The 22,358-nt window shown below is 40.4% G+C and overlaps 1 protein-coding gene across 1 annotated transcript; it reads left to right on the top strand.

Moving 5' to 3' along the window:
• Positions 1-1,130: 1,130 nt before the first annotated feature.
• prkcdb (protein kinase C, delta b) lies at positions 1,131-22,275 on the top strand. The gene is made up of 17 exons (XM_023427996.2): positions 1,131-1,315; positions 10,907-11,037; positions 11,313-11,585; positions 13,912-14,080; positions 16,108-16,139; positions 16,244-16,329; positions 16,798-16,927; positions 17,054-17,154; positions 17,301-17,385; positions 17,574-17,701; positions 18,562-18,735; positions 18,956-19,047; positions 19,588-19,650; positions 19,806-19,944; positions 20,247-20,435; positions 20,585-20,713; positions 20,865-22,275. The coding sequence occupies exons 2-17, from the start codon at positions 10,929-10,931 to the stop codon at positions 21,021-21,023; spliced, it is 2,058 nt and encodes a 685-aa protein (XP_023283764.1). The 5' UTR covers positions 1,131-1,315; positions 10,907-10,928; the 3' UTR covers positions 21,024-22,275.
• Positions 22,276-22,358: the final 83 nt, after the last annotated feature.

Here is a 22,358-nt window from a genome sequence, read left to right as displayed (position 1 = left end):
ATTGGTGGGTGGGGGCTGATGACTCAGCACCACGTGGATCTCTGTGCTTTGTGTAGGAGAGGAGGAGTGGGAGTGTGGACATGCTGTGGGCAGGGCCAGTATGAAAATTCATGGCTGTTTGGATCAGCCCACAAACTGCATTCTGTCTAAACCTGTGTGTGTGTGTGTGTGTGTGTGTGTGTGTGTGTGTGTGTGTGTGTGTGTGTGTGTGTGCAACAGAGACACATGGAAAGAGAGATAGACCAGACCAGTTGTGTATCTGAGCATACACATTGCTTTGATTTCCTGGTTTGTTGGTTCTCCTGCCAAATACACATTTTTCACTGGAGGGAAAAAATTGTTGGGGGACATTAACACTCAGCGTGTAACTGCAAAACTTTGCACTGCTTTCCTTTGTTTCGCTTTTCAACACTGATATGTTGTGTGATACACATTCAGTGTCAGGTTCAGGGCAAAGTGTTATAAAACAAACTGAATCCTGGTGAGACACAGCATCACTTGTGATAAGCTGGCTGAGAAAAGTAAATTTCCAATGTTAAAATCAGGTTTCGTGTGTTGTCAGCCAGTTCTGCCAGTGCCAAAACCTGAAGTGTACAGAGCATTTAACAATAACCCTTGACTCCATTGTATAACTGCATGATGTGTGTCTACTGCACATACTGCAAAACCATGTAGTCTCACTTCACTTCTGTGTGTGTGTGTGTGTGTGTGTGTGTGTGTGTGTGTGTGTGTGTGTGTGTGTGTGTGTGTGTGTTCGTTCTTAAGTCCTGGTGGGGACTTAATCCTGAATACCTTGATACACGCTAAAACAAAGGGACTACCTTACCTACGGGTAAAAACTGCTTTCTGACGTTTGTGGCTTGATTTTAATGTTAGGGTTAGAATTATGTTTTGGATAGGTTAAAGGTTGGGTTCAGGCATTCAGTTGTCAAGTTGTCAAGGTGAGGGACTAGGGAATGCATTATGTCAATGAGTGTTTCCCACGGGGATGGTGAAACAAGTGTGTGTGTGTGTGTGTGTGTGTGTGTGTGTGTGTGTGTGTGTGTGTGTGTGTGTGTGTGTGTGCTGGGGAATTCACCTGGTTGACGTCACACATTCATTACTCTGCACCGCGCGCTGCCATAGAGCAGCACCATAGAGCCGGGCGGACAGACAGTGAAACAGAGGAGACAGCTTGCACTGGGCAGCCGACTTGAACACTTCCTTAAACACCATTTAAGATTTTGAACTGGAACTACCAGGAAACCCGTGGTTCTGACACAAAACCCGATACAAACTCGCTGCAAACAATACATTTTGCAGCTCAGCGGAAGAGGTAAGTCACAGTTTCATGTGAAAGTTGTTCGTGGTTGGAAAAACTTGAGCTCGGTGTTTGAAAGTTGGGAGAAGAGCACTTGCTTGCTGGCTTGCAAGGTACCGGGTGTCAAGAGTCGCCTGTCTTTGCTTTGACCCCCTGGCTTTGGCTTGGGTTTCGTCTCACAGTGAAGCACAGCTCGACTGACTTCAGTAGCAGTAGTACAGGGACTGTCTGACTTTGGGAATGAGAGGAGCTGCTGTCGCCGAATGTCTCCTTCTCCCGCTCTGTTACACTTGTAGTTACGTAAGTGAAGTTGAGCCATGTTTTAGTGCTTTCAGGTCCAGGCAGTGTGAAAAAAACCCAAAAAAGCTTTACATGTTTCCACTGATACTGGGGAAACAGCCTTCAGGTCACCGGTAGACAAACATTCTTCGAGGGAAGTGTTGTATCCTATGGCAACAGAGGAGCCCTTTCCAGTCGCGTAGCTAGCTAGCTCAGTTATAATGGAGCTAGGTTAAACGGTTTATGTTTTATTTATATTTTTATGTATTGGAGTTAACGACCAGCAATATGACTAACAGCCAGATAAGCATTCAAGGCAATTTAAACCATTAAACGACGGTTTCCTCCTTATAGTAGTAAATTAGGAGATAAACTTTCTCTTAAAACACCTTAATTACCTCCTTAAAATGAGCAGGATAACATAAGCAACATACATTTCAACATGTTACAGTTTTGTGTATTGAGGCTTAAAAGTTGTTTTATCCCATAGAGTGACTTATTTCAGTGCATTTTTAGTTCAGTACAGTTTAGCTTAGTTTAGTTTAGTACAGTAAGGGGGTTCTCTTAGTGATATTGGAGCTAAATAGTTAATTAAAAACAGCTCTGACAGTAATATGGTCCATACACAGTCTTGAGTTTCTGCAGACAGCATACAGCCAGAATATATAGATATTATTATATTTAGTTTACATCATGATGATTCATTGTGTGTCATCACAATATGTGGATATATACCCTGACTTCTCTGGATAAGAGGGGTTTTACTGGACTGTACTTCCATTAAATCCCAGGTTTCTCTTTGGTTTCTGATCTGGTTTGACAGAAAGCTGCCAGTGTCACGGTCATTAAAAAGACAATACAGCTGATGAACAACATCACTTGGCTCATTGTGGTGTAACTCGTATTGCAGACAGTTTGTCCACAAGCCTGAAATAGCAAAGGTCCTTCCCTCATTGCACTCAGGTTTAGCAACTGTGGTTGCATTTACTCATCATCCTAATAACATGTTACTTCATTTTGTTGCCACAAGTAGGCTACATCATTCTCATTGTGTCTTACGTGTGGCCTGTTTCTCAATCATTGATTTCACCCAGAAAACGTGATGAAGGATGGTAAGGGAGTTATGCTATGGCAGTGTTAAGTTTAAGGGAAGTGTCTGTGTAAAGATTACCCTGAATTCTTGTGGCTGTAAACGACTCAGCCTTCTGTGTCCACAGTAGCTGACGTGACCTGTCCCATCCCCAGGTACCTAAACACATTATCCTATTTTGAAATATTCCTTCCATTGCTTGTGAAAGTCTTGTGTCATACAATGCAATACAATTCTGCATTTGTGGCAAGACTCTGTATCCTGTTGGTTTCTTCTGGAGGCAGTGCAGCTTTGTGAGCGCAGGTAACACTATCTGACTGCAGTTATTGGTGTGTCAATATTGGCTTGTGGCTTCATGAGCTGCTCGGAGGACATGGCTGGGACATCTGCTCAGTCAGGAGTTGCCCATGCAATAATGATTCCTCGATAGTACAGCACACACATTAACCCATCACAGACCAAAATAGTTGAGACAATGTTTAAGATGATATCAAACTGTTTTTGTACGTATAAATTATTCATTTTGATTTGAGTCAGGTAAGCTTGAGTTTATATGGCAAATGAAAAGTCAAAAACCATCAACTAGTCACTTACAGTCTGAAACACTGAGCATCAGGACAGTAAAGTACTGAAAGTTGACACTAGTAATTAGTCCAGTTTATCTATTTTAATGAGATGTTATGATTTAAATCTTCTTTGAAATGAGGAAACTCCAATGCAGTTGAGAAATCTGGTTTGTTTCATTAACAGAAACAATGTTTTGTACAGCACATTCACACTCAACAAAATAATGTATTGTAAAAAGTAAAAGTTTTGTATCTCCATCAAACTCGGATATCATTGTGGCAATACTATTAAAAAATCTACAACACTGTTTAGTCTCAGTATCATCAAAACTGTGTGCACACTTTGTTTAAAGTAGCCTACAATAGAATATGAAACAACCCCATACTTGCCGACAGAATACTTATTTTTCCCCATGACCTGCTGTTATGTATTATGGACAAACATTTTAGGCACAAGTTTGCTAAATCAGCAGTGAGTATAGTTTGGCACAGTCTTGCCCTTGGTCTCTTGTCACTCTCTGCACTCCACACCATGATATCCTGCTTGGCTCCCCTCGCTCAGACTTTGTCTGACTTAACCAAGGCTTTGTGAACTGTGAGCAGGGCAGAAATGGACACCGCTCTTAATGCATGTAGAGACAATACACACACACACACACACACACACACACACACACACACACACACACACACACACTCAGCGGCAGGATTCATTCCATGCTGGTATAGCAGGTTTTACGCCATGCCAAAGAGCTCAGTGATACTCAGGAAAAAGGGAGAGAAGATCAGAAAAGGTTATCACTCCACAACAGTTAGACTGAAGTTCGTGTCCATGTGTAATGTCAGTCCTCGCACTTAATAACAGCTTGTATTAATTTGGCTATCGTTGGTGTGGATCTACCACAACACTCAGTCACCCGACTCTGACCTTGAACCAGCAACCTCAGCTCTGGTCTTGTCACTCACTTTTCTTTCCTGTCCTACTTTGACCTGATAGCGCTCTGTGTGTCTGTGTCTGTGTCTGTGTGAATGGGGTAAGGGGTGTTTGACATTAACCTTGGTTAGTAAAATAAATGAAGGCTTTGATTCTTTGAAGCCATTCTCCACTGAAATTCATTAAAGGCTGCTTTGTTCAAGGTTATTAGTGTGTGTGCGCGTGTGCGTGTGTGCGTGCGTGCGTGACCATAAGTACACTTGTGCTTTTGAGACAGGGTTAATGCGGTAATAATACATGCCATAATGCCTCAAAAAGAGTAGCAAGACTTGTGGTTTAAGGACAGTTTTGTGAGACTTGCACCATTTTGCATGAATTTGTCTGTCAAAACTGGGAGTAAAAAAGAAAATCAAGTGATTGATTGGGCTCAAACGTTCAACGTTCTCTGTAACTGGTTGCTGAATTCTCGGGTGCATGGGCAGTTTGACATAAATTGCTACAGTTCTCATGGGCATTGTACACTTCACTTGTAAAGCAGTTTTGAAAATGTGCACATCAGTTCCACTCCTGCAAAGTTATTTGCTAAAGCTCTAAAAATGTCATCCTTTGAAATGATCAATGATCATAATCTGCATAATTATTTTTCATTTTGTATATTTGCATGCCGATATAGATCCAGGTAAAGAAAGAAAACGTTCATTTGTACAGCAAATTTAGATGATTGCACAGACTTGACAGAGGTACAGTAAGTAGCCTACTCTTGGAGCTCTTTTGTAGTCAATGTGTGTAAAGCTAAGAAAACAATATTTCAGCAGCAGATGCCCACTGTACAATCAACAGTGATATTACAGAAAGGAAGAGAACAGCCTTTTTCCATGATCACTGTTTAATTTCCAATATGGAGGGATTGTTTTTCTTTGAGCTATGGTAAAGAGCAGTTTCATGATGCAATGGATGTTTACGCGCACGACTGTAGACCAGGTTGTTAGCTTTAGGAGGGAGCGTGGCCTGCCCGACTCTGACCATGCTTGTTCAGGTTCATTATAATGATGTGAAGCATGTTTGTTCAGCTCTAATTTGCTAGGCCACCGACTGGCCGAGCTCCATCCAGCCATGCTGTTCTGGGTCTGTTGTGGTCCTTTGTGTCTTTCACTCAGCCTTAGCCCCCACTCCTTTTTATGCCTCCACACCAACGATAGCCAGAGCCAGAGGCATATTGTTTTCAGGTTGCCCGTACGTACATACGTCCCATTCTCGTTGACAAGATATAGCACAAAACACAAATTTGGCACAAACATTCACTAGGACTCAAAGATGAACGTGGCGTAGTGACCTCACAAAACACCTTTGAAGGAACGCCTTGAAGGAACACCTTGAAAGAACTTCTTCAACTTTGGTACAAACGTTCACCTGGGCCAAGGACAAACTCATTAGATTTTGGTAGCTAAAGGTCAACGGTCAAGGTCATGGTGACCTCAGAAAACACACAAATTGTTAATATTTTATGTGACTCTCGATAAATAGGGATGTAACCTGAAAGTAGTCTGAGTGGCGGAGGCATACAACCACGAGGCAGTAATTCTAGTTTTTCTCTGTCATTGTGTGTTGACAGCACAGTCTCTTGAAGTAACTGGTAACTGTAGAAGGAACAACACAAAGTCAGAGGACATTTCCTTAATTTTATTCCTTCACATTTCTCCATATTTTCTGATTTTGCTTACCAAATATATGATGGTATTCAGTAGAAAAATTTGTCAAAATACTTGTTTTTACTTGACGGTTCCTTCAGGGCAAAATCAAGCCAACCAGGAACCTCCAAACCTGATGTATTCTCACAGTGGCTTGTTTGATATCAACTGACAGTTCTATTGTAGTGATGCTAGGTAACAATTAAATTCTTTTGACGTGTTTGATTAAGTTTTGCCAGACACTTGAGATCTTCTTCTGTCACTGAGGGAGACAGAACTGCCACGTACCACAAGAATTGAGTTGATTGAAATTGAGCAACTTGAAAGTTAGCGTTTGAATAATAGGGATGTGGATGTGAATTTTCAATCTGAATCTGAGAACCTTAAAATAGATATGTACTAGAAGGAAAGTTTTTGAAATTGAGAATTTCACAAACTGAAATTCAGACCACATAAAGTCAGAAAGCTGGTCAAATATATACTGTACATTTCAACACTAATTATTCTGTTTGAATTTAAAAACTTGGTCTTCAGTTGCTGAGGAGACTGGATGTGCTCCTGGTCTTGAAAATGTTTCTCAACATTTGTCATCCAAGTGAGTTTAATTAATTCTACTCAAAGGTCTTTTTCACATCAGACATTTTGACTGGTCTTAGAGTAAAGCACACATTGTTAATGATAACAACAGCTATGTCCAACTGTCTCAGTGAACCAGCATGTACAATGACAAGACAAAGTTTATCTTTTTTTTTTTTAACATCTGTGCTTTTCCATCTGTGACTTGTTCAAATGTCTTCCATGAAAAAAGGTCTATTGGTGTGGAATCAGCAGAATGTAAACCTAATCATTTAAACCTAGCTATTAAAATCTAAGTTTAAATAGACCTTTTCAATGAAACACATTTTCAGTGGGCTTGAAGTCAGGTAACTGACTTCTATGTCAAGACAAGAACATTCGACTATTTAATTATAAAAACGAATTGGTTGTCTTGTTTACATGTTTTAAGATCTGAGTTCTGCTGCATTGTACTAAAATTGTGGGACTATGTGGAGAAAACTTTTCATGGTTAAGTGAATATGAATGTAAAAGTTCACAATGTATGTCCCTTTTATTGTAAACCAATTTTCCTGTGTCGCAATAGGGTGGCTTAGTTTGAGTAAGGGTTAACCGTTTATCAGTGCTGTGTCGTCAAACAAATACTAAGAATATCCCCACAGGGGTTAATAAAATTATCTCTTCCATCAATTTGCAGATGGCTATGATTCTTGTCTATCATGTGATGGAAACTCTGTTGTTGTGATTCTCTGCATAATTATGCCCGTCTTTGTTCAGACCTGCTGATGAAAGGCTGACACGCGAGAGCTCCCCAACCTGCTAGACCTGCCTGATCACTTCTTCCTCTAAATGTCTCCTCTAATTCAGTACATACCAAACCTTTGACTTGTGTTTGTTTAGATTAGAATGACTTCAATGATAGCCTGTCACCTGTAAATACTCAGTCATGTCTGTCTCCACTAGTGTTTTGCGCTTGATGCATGTAGTATAATGGAAGATTTGTTTTACAACATTACAACAAAAGGTTCATCAACTCAAGGTTCATTCTATGTGTTTTACTAGATAATTAGTGAATTGGGTTTTCTGCTGCCCTTATTATCACATGATTAAATGATTGAATGATTAAATGTTCCAGGAATTAATTTTTGTAATTGTTTTCATTAAACACAGGTTTTGAAATTAATTACACACAGGACACATAGCTATGCAAATAGGAGCACTCCTTAAACTTCCTCAGAGCTGATACGATATAGAACTGGAATTTCCATGCCCATGTCAAGTGACATTTAATGACACTTCCTAGTCACTTGTATGTTTTTGTTGTCATGTTTCTGCATACTATGCCGTCTTCAAGTGAGTTTATAATTTATGATTTCTTTTTGTGTTGCACAAAGGCAGGGAGCCCAGCTTTACATTTACTGGCTCTTTGCAGACCTTTCAGTCAAGGACAAAAGCTAAAGACATACCTAAGAGTAACCAAATAGCTCCTTGAGGACACACACACACTGACACACACACACACGCACGCACGCACGCATGAACACTTTTCATGTCACTGGAAGCTGACTTCTAGATCCAGTGAAGGCAAATCTGTTTCTGTCATTGAGTCTGATTTCTCCTCATGTCCACTGGCCTGCATAGTTAGTTATCTTTTTTTCTTTCCCTCTCTCTTGCTCTTTTCCTCTACCCACCCCTTCCCCAATTGCATGTGCTCATTTTTTCCACTCTCTGGGGAAACAAGGCTCTCTTTTTCTATGTAGCAGTGCATGTGTACATAAGAGAGTGTGTGTGTAAAGCAGAGAGAAAACTGGAAACAGGCTGTAAAACTATCTATACTACTAAACTACTATATAATGTATTTGTTAAACTCAGTGACATTGATTAATATTATTTTGTGTCTGTGTGTGGGCAGAGTTATGAGAGCTTGAACAGTTTCTCAACCCTCCTGGCCTCACTTAGAAAAAGTGGTTTGTTTAGATCGTCTGTAGATACTGGACATGCCTGCAGGTTCACACAAAGCTTCCAGCAGCAACAACAGAGATGTGTTATTCTCAGCCCAGTGGAGACACTTTTGAGGAGGACAGCTGGAAATACATATCCAAAATATACCTAGCATGTAAAGATGTAAGATGTATAGATGTAGCTAACATGTATTTTCAGTTACTGAAGCTACACGGGGCATAACCTACATACCTAGACACTTTTTGTAAATGTTTTCAGACATGCTGTTTTCATGTGAAAACAATGTCTTCACTCTAGCCTAATGATAACATGGTCCTCTTTGGTGCTGGTCTTTTTTTTTTTACTTTGCTGTAACTATGACTAAAGACAGCTGTAGCGATGCTATTTCTTGGCAAAGATTGTTTACGTTCTTTTGTATCATCCCTCTTGATCCCACTTAAACCCAGGCAGGCATTTGTGATTTCAAAGTAATAGTGGACAGGATGATAGCTCAGTGTTAAGAGTCATCAGATCACAGCTAGAAAGATTATTATTCTATTTTCTCATTCTAGTGAGTGGCTTCACTAACTTAAGTGTACTTAGCTGCAGTCAAAAAGTTGGTCACATGCCAATTTGGTTTACATTTTTTTCTCAGCTGTGTGCTGGCTACTGAGTAACTTCTGACTGTTGGAGGAGTTGATGGTTAAGAGTTTTGCTCAAACGGCACCTTAGTGATGGCTACCGAGACATTACTGTTTGTCATTCACTTCCCATCCCAGATTTTTCTTGCTTGTCTGGGATATCAAACCAGCAACTACCCACTACAGATCCTCAGTGAGTCCGTTTATCAAGAATTATGTACAGCTGCACAATTATACACATTAAAACATTCACACCTGAGACCTGCTACAGCAGCTTGCAATGGGGATTTAAGAAAAACATTGGATGTTAAAGAGGATATAAACTGCAGAAAGAAAATGCGCAAGAGCTAAAATTAGAGTGCTATTATTCAGCGGACAAACTAAAAGGTGATCTGGATCCAACCAAAGCTCAAAATAGCATAGTCTACCTTTATAGGCTGAGAGGAATACATGTACATACTGTATATCACACAAGTACTGGTTCAGTCACTCAGGACGTCATAATGCATGACAATCGGCACTGTGAAAAGCATGAAGAATCAAAAACACAAACAAAAATTGTCTCCTTATGAATGATTAATTATTTAAGCAGAAACAAGAAGCTACAGTACATTGCTGTCCAGGGGTTTCATGTACATATTCATTCAAGCTTAAGAGAAGAACGTGTCTCTGTGCATTTTGCTTATAGAGATTACTACCCAGAAATGTCATTTCAAACATTATTGTGAGTTTAAAATAAAATGCTGTTTGCCTAAAACCACAGGCGTGCCATATCTCTGAAATTACTATTAAACCAAGATTATGTTAATGGAGCAAGAAACTAAAGCTTCAAGAGATCAAGTTAAGGAACTTAAAAGCTCACAAAAAGCGCTGTGTTCAAATTCTTGGAGGAATTCTGTGGGATTTTATTGCTGCTCTGGGAATTAGGTCGTAGGCTAATATGCCCTCTGGGCCCTCCTAGTCTGTGACGTAGCACTTGTGTGACTCTGGTGTGAAGCAGTCTGGATAACTTCAAAGGTTCAGAAAGTGTTTGTTAGTACAGTTCCTTTATATGACATGAAGCTTGAATGACTGCCCCCTAAGTTTAGAAAATTTCATCCTTTGTAATCTCTGTTATTACAAGGCCCCTTAAATGGAAATGTCACTAGTTTTAACCACTGTTTTCACAATATGACAGAACACAGATTTACTGAACACTGTGTACCAAAACTGAAAACACAGGACAAGTGTTTGTCCTCCTGGTACTGTGGTGGTGTGGTGTCCTACTGATACCGACTGCTCCTTCAGAAAACATGTTTGTCTTCAACTGACTAAATCTTACATGATACATCGGGACCATTGTATATTTCCTGCATTAGATTTCCTACATTTCATTATTTTAAAGTTTACGGAAAAAGTTCAGCTGAAAAACAGGACTACCACTATTTCCTCACCAGATTAAAAGTAGTCTACATTTGTCCACTCAATCACCAAGGAAGATTCTAGTGTTGACAGTTTTCTGATATAGTGCTGCAGAAGCCCTTCCAAGACACATATAAAATATCTACAGCCAACTAGTTGCATAGAAACTCCACTGCTTATCTGTTAACATTAATTTGTCTTTTCCTTAACACTGGGCTTTCTGTTTGTTTTAGAAATGTGATCTTTTTGACTTTCTGTCACTCTCTGTCTCAGTCTCTCATCCTGCTCTCAGTTCAGGATTACCACTCTGTTCCCTCTGCCCTCACTTCTGGCAGGTAGTTTCCAAAGTTGTGTCTTGAGATGGAAACTTCTGCTTCTTCTGAGAACACTTGACTGTTGCCACTGACTTTCTTCCTTTTTGTTTTAAGTAAAAGCCATGAGCAATCCAAATACAAGATGAATGTGCATGTTTGTATGTAAATGTAAATGTCAGTCTTTTTCTCCATTCTAGGAGGCTTAGGTGAGCCGTCACCATGGCACCCTTCCTGCGTATCAACCTCAATGCTTATGACGTGGGCGCTCTCCCTCCTCTTTCTGACCCTCCCATCTGTGCCATCAAGATGAAGGAGTCTGTCAACACAGGTATGTACAGATGCACACATACATGTGTGCAATCACAATTTCATTTAGACAGGGGAGTGGAACAGTGAATAGGGAGACAAGATGTCCCCAGTTTAATTGTCTTAACAGTCACCATCTGCTGGGCTCAAAAGTCCATAAGTCCACAAGCAAACTGGCTCTCTACCAACTCCCGGTACTTTGTGTTTAAGCCATTCCTGTACTATGAATTTCCTGAGAATGAAAACGTAAAAGACAAGCCTTTTCTTACAAAGGATGATCCCTATGTTCTTTCACAGAGCGAGGAATGACCTTGGTCCAGAGGAAGCCCACCATGTATCCATCTTGGAAGTCCACTTTTGATGCCCATATCTATGAGGGGCGTGTCCTAGAAGTGGTCCTCATGCAGAGCATTGAGGAGCCTTTGGCCAAGGCCACGGTGGGCGTGTCTGTACTCGCAGAACGCTGTAAGAAATCCAAAAACAGTGGCCATACTGAGTTCTGGGTGGACCTTCATCCTTCGGGGAGGGTCCAGATGGCCGTACAGTTCCTCTTGGAGGACAGTGATGCAGGTAAAACTTCTACAAGGCCTCAGAATATTTGGTTTAAAATCTTAAAGTGTTTTTCTGTAATATTAAATATGTTGAAGTTCACAAAAAATATCCATAAATATTATTTACTAATAGTTGAACACTCAAAAAGATAATCTGCATAATCAGAACTGTGTGGGTGTGCTTTCATCAGATTTCATTGACAGTGGCCTAGAAACATAAGCAAGCAACCCCACAATTATCACTATGTTTAGATTCAAATATTGTCAAATCCTAATTGGTACTTTGAAGTATGTTCTTCACCTTATTCCAACTGAACCCAGCCCATTTCAAATCAGTGAAAAGAGCACAGACAGAAATCTCTCATGTGAAACATCCAAAACATTTTCGTTTGGTTGTAAATTCTATGCCTTTGTCAGCCCCCAATACTTAAAGTAAGTTGGACATTAAGAAAATATGTTTGCAGGGCTTCTTAAAAAGTTTTCCCTGACCGGGAATCAAACCTGAGCCGCGGCGGTGAGAGCGCCAAATCCTAACCACTAGACCACCAGGGAGCAGTTCTCCTTTATAAAGAAGACAGTCTCGTTACACCCCTCCATCCCTTCTTTTTCCTTCCCCCCCAGAATGTCACTCTACTGCTGTACTGATATGTAATGCCCTCTACTGGCAGAAAGGATCCTGATCAGAGGTTAATTTCCCCGCACTTTATACACACAACCACAGCTGAACATGTTAGTTACTGTGAACCTCTCTGGGTTGAAATGTGGAATTATCCTCCAGGCCGACTGCCCTGTTATAAACCGTCTGCCTCAGGCTGTCAAGGGTTAATTTGCATGCTGGTGACATATCTCACATTGAGCTTGTCAGGTGGTTACAGGTGTGGCCATGTAGCTAATGTGCTGGAAAAATTCTTCAAGGTCATGTAGGAATTTGACCTCAGGGCTGGCTTTACTTTGCCTAAGTAGCCGGTGGTAAATATTTGTACTTGGCTCAATATATAATGACAAACAGTGTAAGCATGCATTTTTCTTGATACAATATAGTAATGGGTTCACTAGGACGTGGGTTAATCAAACATGTACAGTGTATAAGGTCTATTTTATCCTTTGTTAACCTTTCAATGAAGAGTTTTAGATCTCTGTGGTGGGACACATTGAAACATTGGAATTTTTTCAGTAAAAATTCCATGTAAACATATTGAATAGTAGCACCACCATGAGTTGCACAAGTTCAAAATCTTACTGCTATCATTATTAGCCTCCGTAAACCTATTTTAGTTTCATTTCAGCTGCCAGAAGCAGAAGTGAAGCAGTGCTGGCTGGCAAGTTCTGTATTTGCTGTCAGCTTAGCAGCCCAGACAGGGAGCCCAGCCTAGAGAGGTTTACAAACTGGTTCTGTGTAGGGGGAGTTTCTTACGTGGGAGTAACACAGTTGGGGTTCACTGTTCAGGGTTGGAGCGGGTCATGAGACGGAGGTGTGCCTCCTGTTATGAAAGAGCTCCCTACTCCATCAGCTCCCTCCTACACACTCCACAGGTTTCCTGAAAAGCAGCCCGGAGTATTTTTAGGCATGTGTGAACAGCCCTCAACACTGTCTGCCTTCCCTGTCTGTGCCTCTCTTGCCCTCTCTCTCACTCCCACTTTCACAGCTCAGCTCACTGAAGCGCTGTCCAGACATAAACATCTGTCAGTAGAATGGCAGAGAGGAAATTAGTTTATCTCCCTCACCTCATCACTCTTCCTACTTTTCCTTGTCTATCAGTTGTCTCTTTGAGGCAACTCCTTTTTTTGAATTGTCCCTCTTTCTAACCCCTCCCCCCCTCCCTTCCTCCCTCCCATCCACCCACCTACTCTCCCTATCTCTCCCAGAGCTTCTGCTTTCTTTGTTTACCTCTCTCACGCTGTCTTCTCTGACTTTTGACCCCACCACATTGACTTGCATCAACTGGAGCTGCTTATCCAATAAGACATTTTTTGCCCTCCATTTATCAGCAGCGCCTGTGGCTTCTTTCTCTAGCTAACAGATATTTTTTTACTGAATACACCTCGGCTATTAGAACTGATGACTGATTTATGATTGTGCCCACTGTGATGTCATTAAAAGACCATCAACAAAGGTAATCAGCTATGTAGATTGTAAAAAAAATAGGATGGTTAATAAATAAAAAGACTCCCACCACACTGCATTTTATCACTATCATTTTTATTTGCCTTTGGAAATCAAAGTGGATTTGCATAACACTTCGATATAAAGCTGACAAGCAGGTAAGCTGTGTACTATTTGTCTGTAGACCTGAGCAGAAATGCAGTAATTTGGTTTGTAAATTTTTGTAAATCTCTTCCCTCAGCGGTATGTAAGCCATCAATGAAGGTTTCTCCTGAGGATGGAGTCACAACCCTCAACAGGAGGAGAGGAGCTTTCAAGCAGCCCAAGGTTCACTTCATCAAGAACCATGAGTTCACTGCCACTTTCTTCGGCCAGCCCACCTTCTGCTCTGTCTGCAGAGAGTTCCTCTGGTGAGATGCTAGGTTCTGCCTTTGTTACATGACAGCTGTCGCTACTATGTCACTGTTATGTTTGTGTACTTTAGCTGGTTAGCATGCGCTGCATTTCTTTCACTTTGACCCTAAGTGTGATGGAAATGTGGAGACTCAGATGATTAACCAGAAGCATTTACTGAAGCTGGATAACTAAAGGGAAAAAGAAATGAGCAGTACAAGTTAACACTGACATCCTAACTCTGAAGGAAGGATCCTAGATAACCATGTTCAACCTTATGCCACATATTAATTGCTACGTGTACAAATAAGATTATTCTTCATGGAACCACATCACAGTCATTCATGTGTGAAGATTCTCGGTACTAAATTTTATACAAAGAATAACGTTTATCTAAGTCACATTGTGTGTAACTATTAAACATTCAAAGCCTTCTTAGAGAAGAGGTGTGTAAATCATGACCCTGAAGAGGTTATGGTTTTAGGGTGCTATGACTATTCATCGGTATCTCTGAGGATCTGTGCTTGGTTGCTATGGTAACTGCCAATAGGGAATGTGCAGCTGAACACCCTCAGCTGTGCAAGAAATTAACAATGAACCATTGCTTACAGTAAAAGAGCTGTGTGTGACCTGTGGAGAGACATGGTCTTACACCAGAGACCTGAAGACCTAATAATTAAGGCAAAATACCTAAAGAGCAAAAAAAATCCTTCACACTATATTTGCATTACAGTGCGAGACTATAGCAGTAATGCTACTCTGTTTAGACATGACTTATCCAGAAGCAGATAATTTGCCTGTCAGTTTGTTGAGCTTCTGTACCGGCAACAATCTGGGCTGAAGTTTTCAGGTTGTCCATCTGTCCGTCTGTCTGACAGTCCAATTCTCATGAACGTATGATCTCAGTCACACCTTTAGGGAATTTGTTCAAACTTCTCACAAACATTCACTCGGACTCAAGAATGAACTGATTAAATTTTGGTGGTCAAAGGTCAAGGTCACTGTGACCTCACAAACACAAACTCATGATCTTAATTATGACATGATTTAACACAAATGTCTAATAGATAATAATGTGTGATGATATTTTATATTCAAATGGTCAAAGGTCAACTTCACTGTGACATCATAATGTTCTGCAAAAACACTTCTTGCAATTATTCAAAACTGTAACTCAGGAAGGGGAGATTGTGAGGGAGGCATACAACAACGAGGCAGTAATTCTAGTTTTTCTACAGTATTATAATCAGCATTGTATTTTTATTAAGACTTTATTAATACACTAGCACAGCTTTAATAATTCCAGACCATATGTGCCAACACCTACTGTATATTCCTTAGGTACCAAATGGGAACAAAAACATCAGTTGTCCAATAAGAAAAGTCCAGCCCCCAAAGGGTGTTTATCAAAAGACCAATTAGTCGCGGTTCTAGTTTCCTAAATGGAGCAGTCCTGGGGGGTAAGTAATGGTAGAAACAACAGCAGGGCTGCTATTGTCAGAGTGAGTCACTGTCTAGGCAAATCCCACAAGGTTGTAATGTTGTGTTCCAACTATGTCAGCAGAACCTACTGTGAGTCAAACTCCTCCCCTGTCTCTCAAATTACAATGTTATCTATCCCCTTTACAGACGTGAGGAGATGTTTGTTTTAGTGACTCTGTGGCCATTACCACACTCATACAATAATAATCTCTTGATCTAAGATGTGAAAGATGTCTTCCAGTTTAGTGATAACAAATGTAAAACCCCTGAATAATTGTGCCAATTCCGACAAAAGGTCTTTCATGCTTCTCTAAGTTTGTTTTTCTTTTTTTTTACTTCCACAATACTTTGAAGGAAAGTTTGCAGACAGTTCAGAAGTAATTTAGTAGCTGCTGCATATTATGCTGCTTATTATCTCCATGCTACAGTACATCATTGTCATCACAATCCTAGTAATGAAAATCATCCTGAGTATATTGCTCTGATATCAGCATCACACTTTTCCTTCTTCTTTTCTTGCTTTATGTCACACATTTAACTCCATTTCTTTTCTCCCACTTAGGGGGCTCAACAAGCAAGGTTACAAGTGCAGACGTGAGTGTTTATTCTTTGTTTAACTGCTATCTGCATTTTTATCACATTTTATCCTGTTGTAGTCTTCACAGTTATCACAATATTTGGTCTTTTTATTCACCCAGAATGCAATGCCGCAATCCACAAGAAATGTATCGAAAAAATCATTGGCAGGTGCACTGGAACAGCAGCCAACAGTCGTGACACTGTGGTGAGCAAAATGAATGTTCTCCAGCATGCTAAACTTGCACCTTACACCCCAGATCTGACACTGACATGGAACTGTATTTTTGTTTTACAGTGTTATCTTTTGTTACTTGTTCCTAGCTATAGTTCAATGATAATTTTGTTTTTCTCTCACGCTTTATTATTTTATGACTTATGCACTGAACGAGGTAGACCATTAATCATTAACTTAGTCACTGTTATTCCTAACATAAAGAATGCAGTGCTTTGGCCCATGTGAATACAGATCCAACCAAACAGGGCCAAACCCAAATGTACTGACAGCATCGATATTAAATTCAGTATTAAAATCAATGGAGACGTGCTCAAATATTAGCTGTGGGATTTTATTTTGACATTTACTTGCCAGACTACCAAAGTTTACTACATTCGTCAGCTTTAATTATCAGAGGGCAGTTATCCTTGGGTTTAATGGATTTCTGTGTGTTTGTAGTTCCAGAAAGAGCGCTTCAAGATTGATATGCCACATCGCTTCAAGTACTACAACTACAAGAGCCCCACTTTCTGCGACCACTGTGGCAGTCTGCTGTGGGGTCTCTACAAACAGGGCCTTAAATGTGAAGGTGACTCTAAAGTGTTCATTGTTGTTTTTTTTTTGTTTATTTTTGCTTTGTCTCCAATGTTTTATATGCCTTACATCTGAAATTGTATTCCCTTTCACCATTTGACATTTTTCCTCCTCTGATCAGACTGTGGCATGAACGTACATAGTTACTGCCAGACGAAAGTGGCCAATCTGTGTGGAATTAACCAGAAACTACTGGCAGAGGCTCTGTCTCAAGTCACACAGGTTAGCACAGTAACAAAACATGTCTTGTAGTTTGTATTGACTATGTGTACATGTTATGCCAGTCGGGGTTAACACATTAAGAACAAATTATTCATTGTGGATGTACAATGTCATGAATGTTTCAGCATAACTTTTTTCCTCCTTAGAAATCTATGAAGAAGTCTGATAACTCCAATGCAGAAAATATTGGGATCTATCAAGACATCCAAAGTGCAACAGTAGACCCTAGTGGTAAGATGTGCTCATTGTAGCACAAACTGTAACTGTTTTTAAAATGTATTTAAATCAGGTGTTATCTTTAAGGGTAAATTATGTGGTATTGTTTCTGATAGTCTGTTTGACATAATTTATGTTATCAAATCATTTGCATTCAGATTTGCATATGTACTTACTATCTGTATACAAATGTGTATTTATAGCAGGTGGCAATGGCAAGGCAGGTGATGGCCTGAGCCCAGCCCCATCAGCAACTATAGTCCCGCGGGTACACCTCACCACCAACCACCTGGTGTTCCACAAGGTGCTAGGTAAAGGCAGCTTTGGCAAGGTATGCCCTGTGGTTCCCCTCTCTAAACCCTTTCCTAAATATAACATTAAATGATTGTTTGGACACAAAAATGGAAGATTCTGTAAACTTAAACCATTGCACAAACATGTGCATTCCAGTGTTATTATATATACATAGTAAGAACATCACACTCATCCTGAAATTGTCTACATGTATTAAACTTTGTAGATGAACACAACCTAACAAATATAACAAATGTGAAAAGAAGGAATAAAAAAGACAGAAAAGTTCCAAATCTGCATGTTTTAGGCAGTTTGAAATGATTACAATTACTGAGAAAAACAAGCATGTGGAGATTAATTCTAATACAGGTGGCCTCTGAAGGCCACACATCATCAGGAGACAGATTCTCATCTGTCATCAAAGTCTGTCACTGTCTTTCCTTGAACCACATTTTTTAAAATTTTATTACCAACTCTCACCAGCTCTCAATTTTGATAGACTCGGCTAGATACCGTAGTAGATCAATACATCCCCCCACTGTCTGTTAAATTGCTTTCCTCACACAATGGAGTGGGAGGTGCTTTTCAGATGAGGAAAGAGCTGTGTGTCTCCATCACTATAGATCCCCGGAAACATTTGACAAATCATGCAGCCTATAATGGTTGACATATTTGAGGAAAACATAGAAGCCAAGTATAGAAGGTTAATTTATATCCAGGCCCCTTGTAGCCTGGTGGCAGTGCAGTGTCCTCACCAAGATAGAGCATGTAAGAAAACCAAAAAAAGGAAGAGATATAAATAACTTCATTTTGATTTGTTTGGCTATTATTGTACCCCATGAAACTCCTGTGATCACACTGATGAAGTACTCACTCTAAGTGACTCTGACACCCCAGGTGCTGCTGGCAGAGCTGAAGGGACAGGGTCAGTACTTCGCTGTGAAGGTTCTGAAGAAGGATGTAGTTCTCATGGATGACGATGTGGAGTGTACCATGGTGGAGAAGAGAGTCCTGGCCCTCGCTTGGGACAGCCCCTTCCTCACACAACTCTACTCCACATTCCAGTCTAAAGTAAGCACACACATACTTAATATCTCAGCAGTAAAAGCTTAAAAGGCATGTCGTGTGATAGGGAGTCAATCTGGGCCACAGCGGTAAAGGCAACAGCTCCCAGTTGTTGATAAGAACCCCCACTCCCAGCCCCCCTTATCTGAATCCACTCTCTCTCTCACTCTCTTCGTGTCTCATTTGTCTGCAACAGTGAGCTGACAATAATGTGTTGTTTGCACAGGAGCACCTCTTCTTTGTAATGGAGTACCTGAATGGAGGCGACTTGATGTTCCACATTCAAGACAAAGGCCGCTTCGACCTCAACAGAGCCACGTGAGTACACTTGGGCCCTGTTCAGACCTGGCATGAACATGCGTCTTCAGTGATCCGATAACAAGTGGACAGCTCTAAGCACGTCAGTTCACACCTGATGCTAGACTGCATCTCGACATGTGTCTCAAGTGACCACTTGTGATCAGATCTCACTTTCCCGCTCTATTTGCAAATAAATATGAACACGTTGTTTTTAGCCAGTCAGACTATGACAAACAGGTCCATTGTCAATGTGTTTAATGTGTTAGAGAGAGAAAGAGAGAGAGAGAGAGAGAGAGAGAGAGACATCGGATGAGTGATTGGATCTCAAATGCTTCCACAATGCTTTTGGGTGCATTCACACCTGTATTAGGAGCTGACCACTTGTGATTGGATCACCTGAGATGCATGTTAATGCCAGGTCTGAACAGGACCTTGGATACCATGTAAAGAATTACGATTGATGAAGCAATTTTCATTTCTGTAAGGATCTGTAATTGTAGCTCTTAATCACTGTAACACTGTGTTTAATGATCGTTTTGTGCACATTTCAACCTTCAGATTCTATGCTGCTGAGATAATAGTGGGACTGCAGTTCCTCCATGCAAGAGGTATTATCTACAGGTAAGACCTAATAACCACCATATCACTGGTGTCTGCAATCTCTGTGTTACACGCTCAATCTCTTTTTGGATTTTAGACTGCAGCATGTCAAACAGTATATACTGTAGCATAACTGGTTGTACTTTGCATATATCTCTTTCTGTGACTTTCTGCAGAGATCTGAAGCTGGACAATGTGATGCTGGACAAGGATGGACACATAAAGATAGCGGACTTTGGCATGTGCAAAGAGAATGTGGTCGGAGAGGCCAGAGCCACAACATTTTGTGGAACACCAGACTATATTGCACCAGAGGTCAGTTTTAAGACCTGGCTGATAGTACATTTTGTCATTTCATACACTACTTCTCCATCCAAGTCTTTATATATTATTTGTATTTTTATATTTTCTGCAATTAGTGTGTGTGTGTGTGTGTGTGTGTGTGTGTGTGTGTATATATATATATATATATATATATATATATGCCACCTTGTGGCCATTACGGGACATGGCAGTGTCTACAGATAAAATCACACCACAGTCTCCAAACATTCCTTTATGTCCGTATTCTCCTTATGCGCTTCTGATGCATTTTGTGAAACTCTCTTTTGTCACAGATCCTGTTGGGACAGAAGTACACCTTCTCAGTGGACTGGTGGTCTTTTGGTGTGCTAGTGTATGAGATGCTGATTGGTCAGTCACCCTTCCAAGGTGATGATGAGGACGAGTTGTTTGAATCCATCAGGTCGGACACCCCTCACTACCCTCGGTGGATCACCAAGGAAGCCAAGAACCTGCTTGAACTGGTGAATAACTAATATATGTCCCATATAGGCGAATGCAGCATTTAAATCATGCATATGGATATCATAGCATGCAACTCTCTTTTTCACTATATAATATTACAGGGAGTAGTTTCTGTAATGAAGTTGTCTGCCTCTCGTCATTATTTCAGTTGTTTGAGCGAGATCCTAGTCGCAGATTGGGTGTGGTGGGAGACATCCGTGCACATGCATTCTTCAAAATCATCAACTGGCCAGCACTGGAGAAGAGAGAAGTGGATCCCCCTTTCAAGCCCAAAGTGGTATGAGCCTATGATATTAGTTCTGAGCAAACTATGTTTTTTTATCATGAATCCATTTGTGTAAATATAATAGTGTGCATCTAGGATACTGAGTACTTCAGTGTGCTTTGTTACATTTACCTAACTGAAATCCCTGACCTTCCACCCATAGAAATCCCCAAGTGACTGCAGCAACTTTGACCGAGAGTTCCTGAGTGAAAAGCCTCGCCTCTCCCAGGCAGACAAGAACCTCATCGACTCCATGGACCAGGCAGCATTTGCTGGCTTTTCCTTCGTCAACCCTAGACTAGAAAAAATGATAAGCAAGTGAAAAAACAAACAGGCTGTTCTGGGAACGCACTCTTAGCCCATCACCCCAAAATAGACTCCTTTCCTATTCTCTTTACCTTATCAACTGGATGGATAACAAGAACATGAAAAGATTTGGGTTTGACTCTAACTTATTTTGCTCCTCTATCAAAGTATGAGATAAAATAATAATAGGATGTTTGCTGGTGTCTAAAACAATAATCATGTCTCAGCTGTCAGATTATATAGGTGTATAAAACAGTATAAAGCTCCAGGAAATTAAGGGAAATTCTGAAGAAACCAGTGTTGCCATAATCAATGCTGGGGGGGATTGTCCAAGAACCATTGTGTTTTTTCTTACTTTCTGTCATTTTTCATGTGATCACGTCTTGAATCTGTACGAATCATCTAATGTACTGTATCTCAAAATTGAAATCCACAAGCATAAGCATGAGCCCCTTATTTAGTAATACAAATATATACAGCCACCATCTCGCATGCAAGTCAGGAATATTCAGTGGTACATACAGTATTCACTCTCACCCTGTGTGCTTTGCCTACTGTATGTCTCCCTAGAACATCCCATCTGTGTGTGTTTGTGTGTTACCACATGCATACAAGTGTGTGGGTGTGCGCAGGTATTTTCTTAGATGCAAATGGTGCTACTGGACTTAACATTGTCTGTTGTTGAATGAATCCTTGAGTTATCGAGGCATCATAGAAAGAATTGTACCATAAAGATGGGAGGACTTTAAATCTTAAGTAAGGCTGTTGTGGAAGTGAGTAGCCCGTCCCCTCAATGACTGCACTCTGTCACATACCCTCTAAAGAGTTCATTTGTTTTTCATTTTAATTTAGCACAAATTTCTACATGGCAGTCTTCTCGTCTTTTGTGTGCCACTGATGTCAAACCTCATGCTGTACATCAAACTGAAGCGTAACACAAACCATTGTTCAGTACATCATGTTCATTTTCTGGTCTGTCAGCAGACATACTGGAAAGAGTTGCAGCAGTGGTGTGGTACTATACCTGTATATCTACAGTAGCTGTGTAGACAGGTGAGGGGGAGAGGGGCCTTTCACTAGAAGCACAGGGTCATTGGAATGTGTTATATTACTTGAATATAGGAATTTTTTAAAATGAAAATAGTAGTGCTGTGTATGGAAATCTAATATGTATGTAACCATGAGCTGTCTCTGAGTTAAGGCTGTACTTTTTTTACTCTCCTTGTCTTTTACATCTGATTATAAATAAATATACTATAAACTCAAAATGTCATTTATATTTATCACTGTAGACTTGTATGCTACAAAGCTTCATATATAAAAATGTATTTATTGTATCTTACAAAAACAG

Source organism: Seriola lalandi, unplaced genomic scaffold, assembly GCF_002814215.2.
Source record: "Seriola lalandi dorsalis isolate HSWRI2012SDOR001 ecotype SW California unplaced genomic scaffold, Sedor1 jcf7180002054864, whole genome shotgun sequence".
NCBI lineage: Eukaryota > Metazoa > Chordata > Actinopteri > Carangiformes > Carangidae > Seriola > Seriola lalandi.
Note: the sequence above shows the minus strand (reverse complement) of the source record. Positions and strands in the feature narration are given on the sequence as shown.

Bases quoted from the DNA above. Each gene is read 5' to 3' on its own strand.
- prkcdb (XM_023427996.2), top strand. From the start codon at position 10,929: ATGGCACCCTTCCTGCGTATCAACCTCAATGCTTATGACGTGGGCGCT. The intron at 11,038-11,312 runs GTATGTACAGAT...GTTCTTTCACAG, and splicing joins GAAGGAGTCTGTCAACACAG to AGCGAGGAATGACCTTGGTC. The intron at 19,945-20,246 runs GTCAGTTTTAAG...CTTTTGTCACAG, and splicing joins CAGACTATATTGCACCAGAG to ATCCTGTTGGGACAGAAGTA.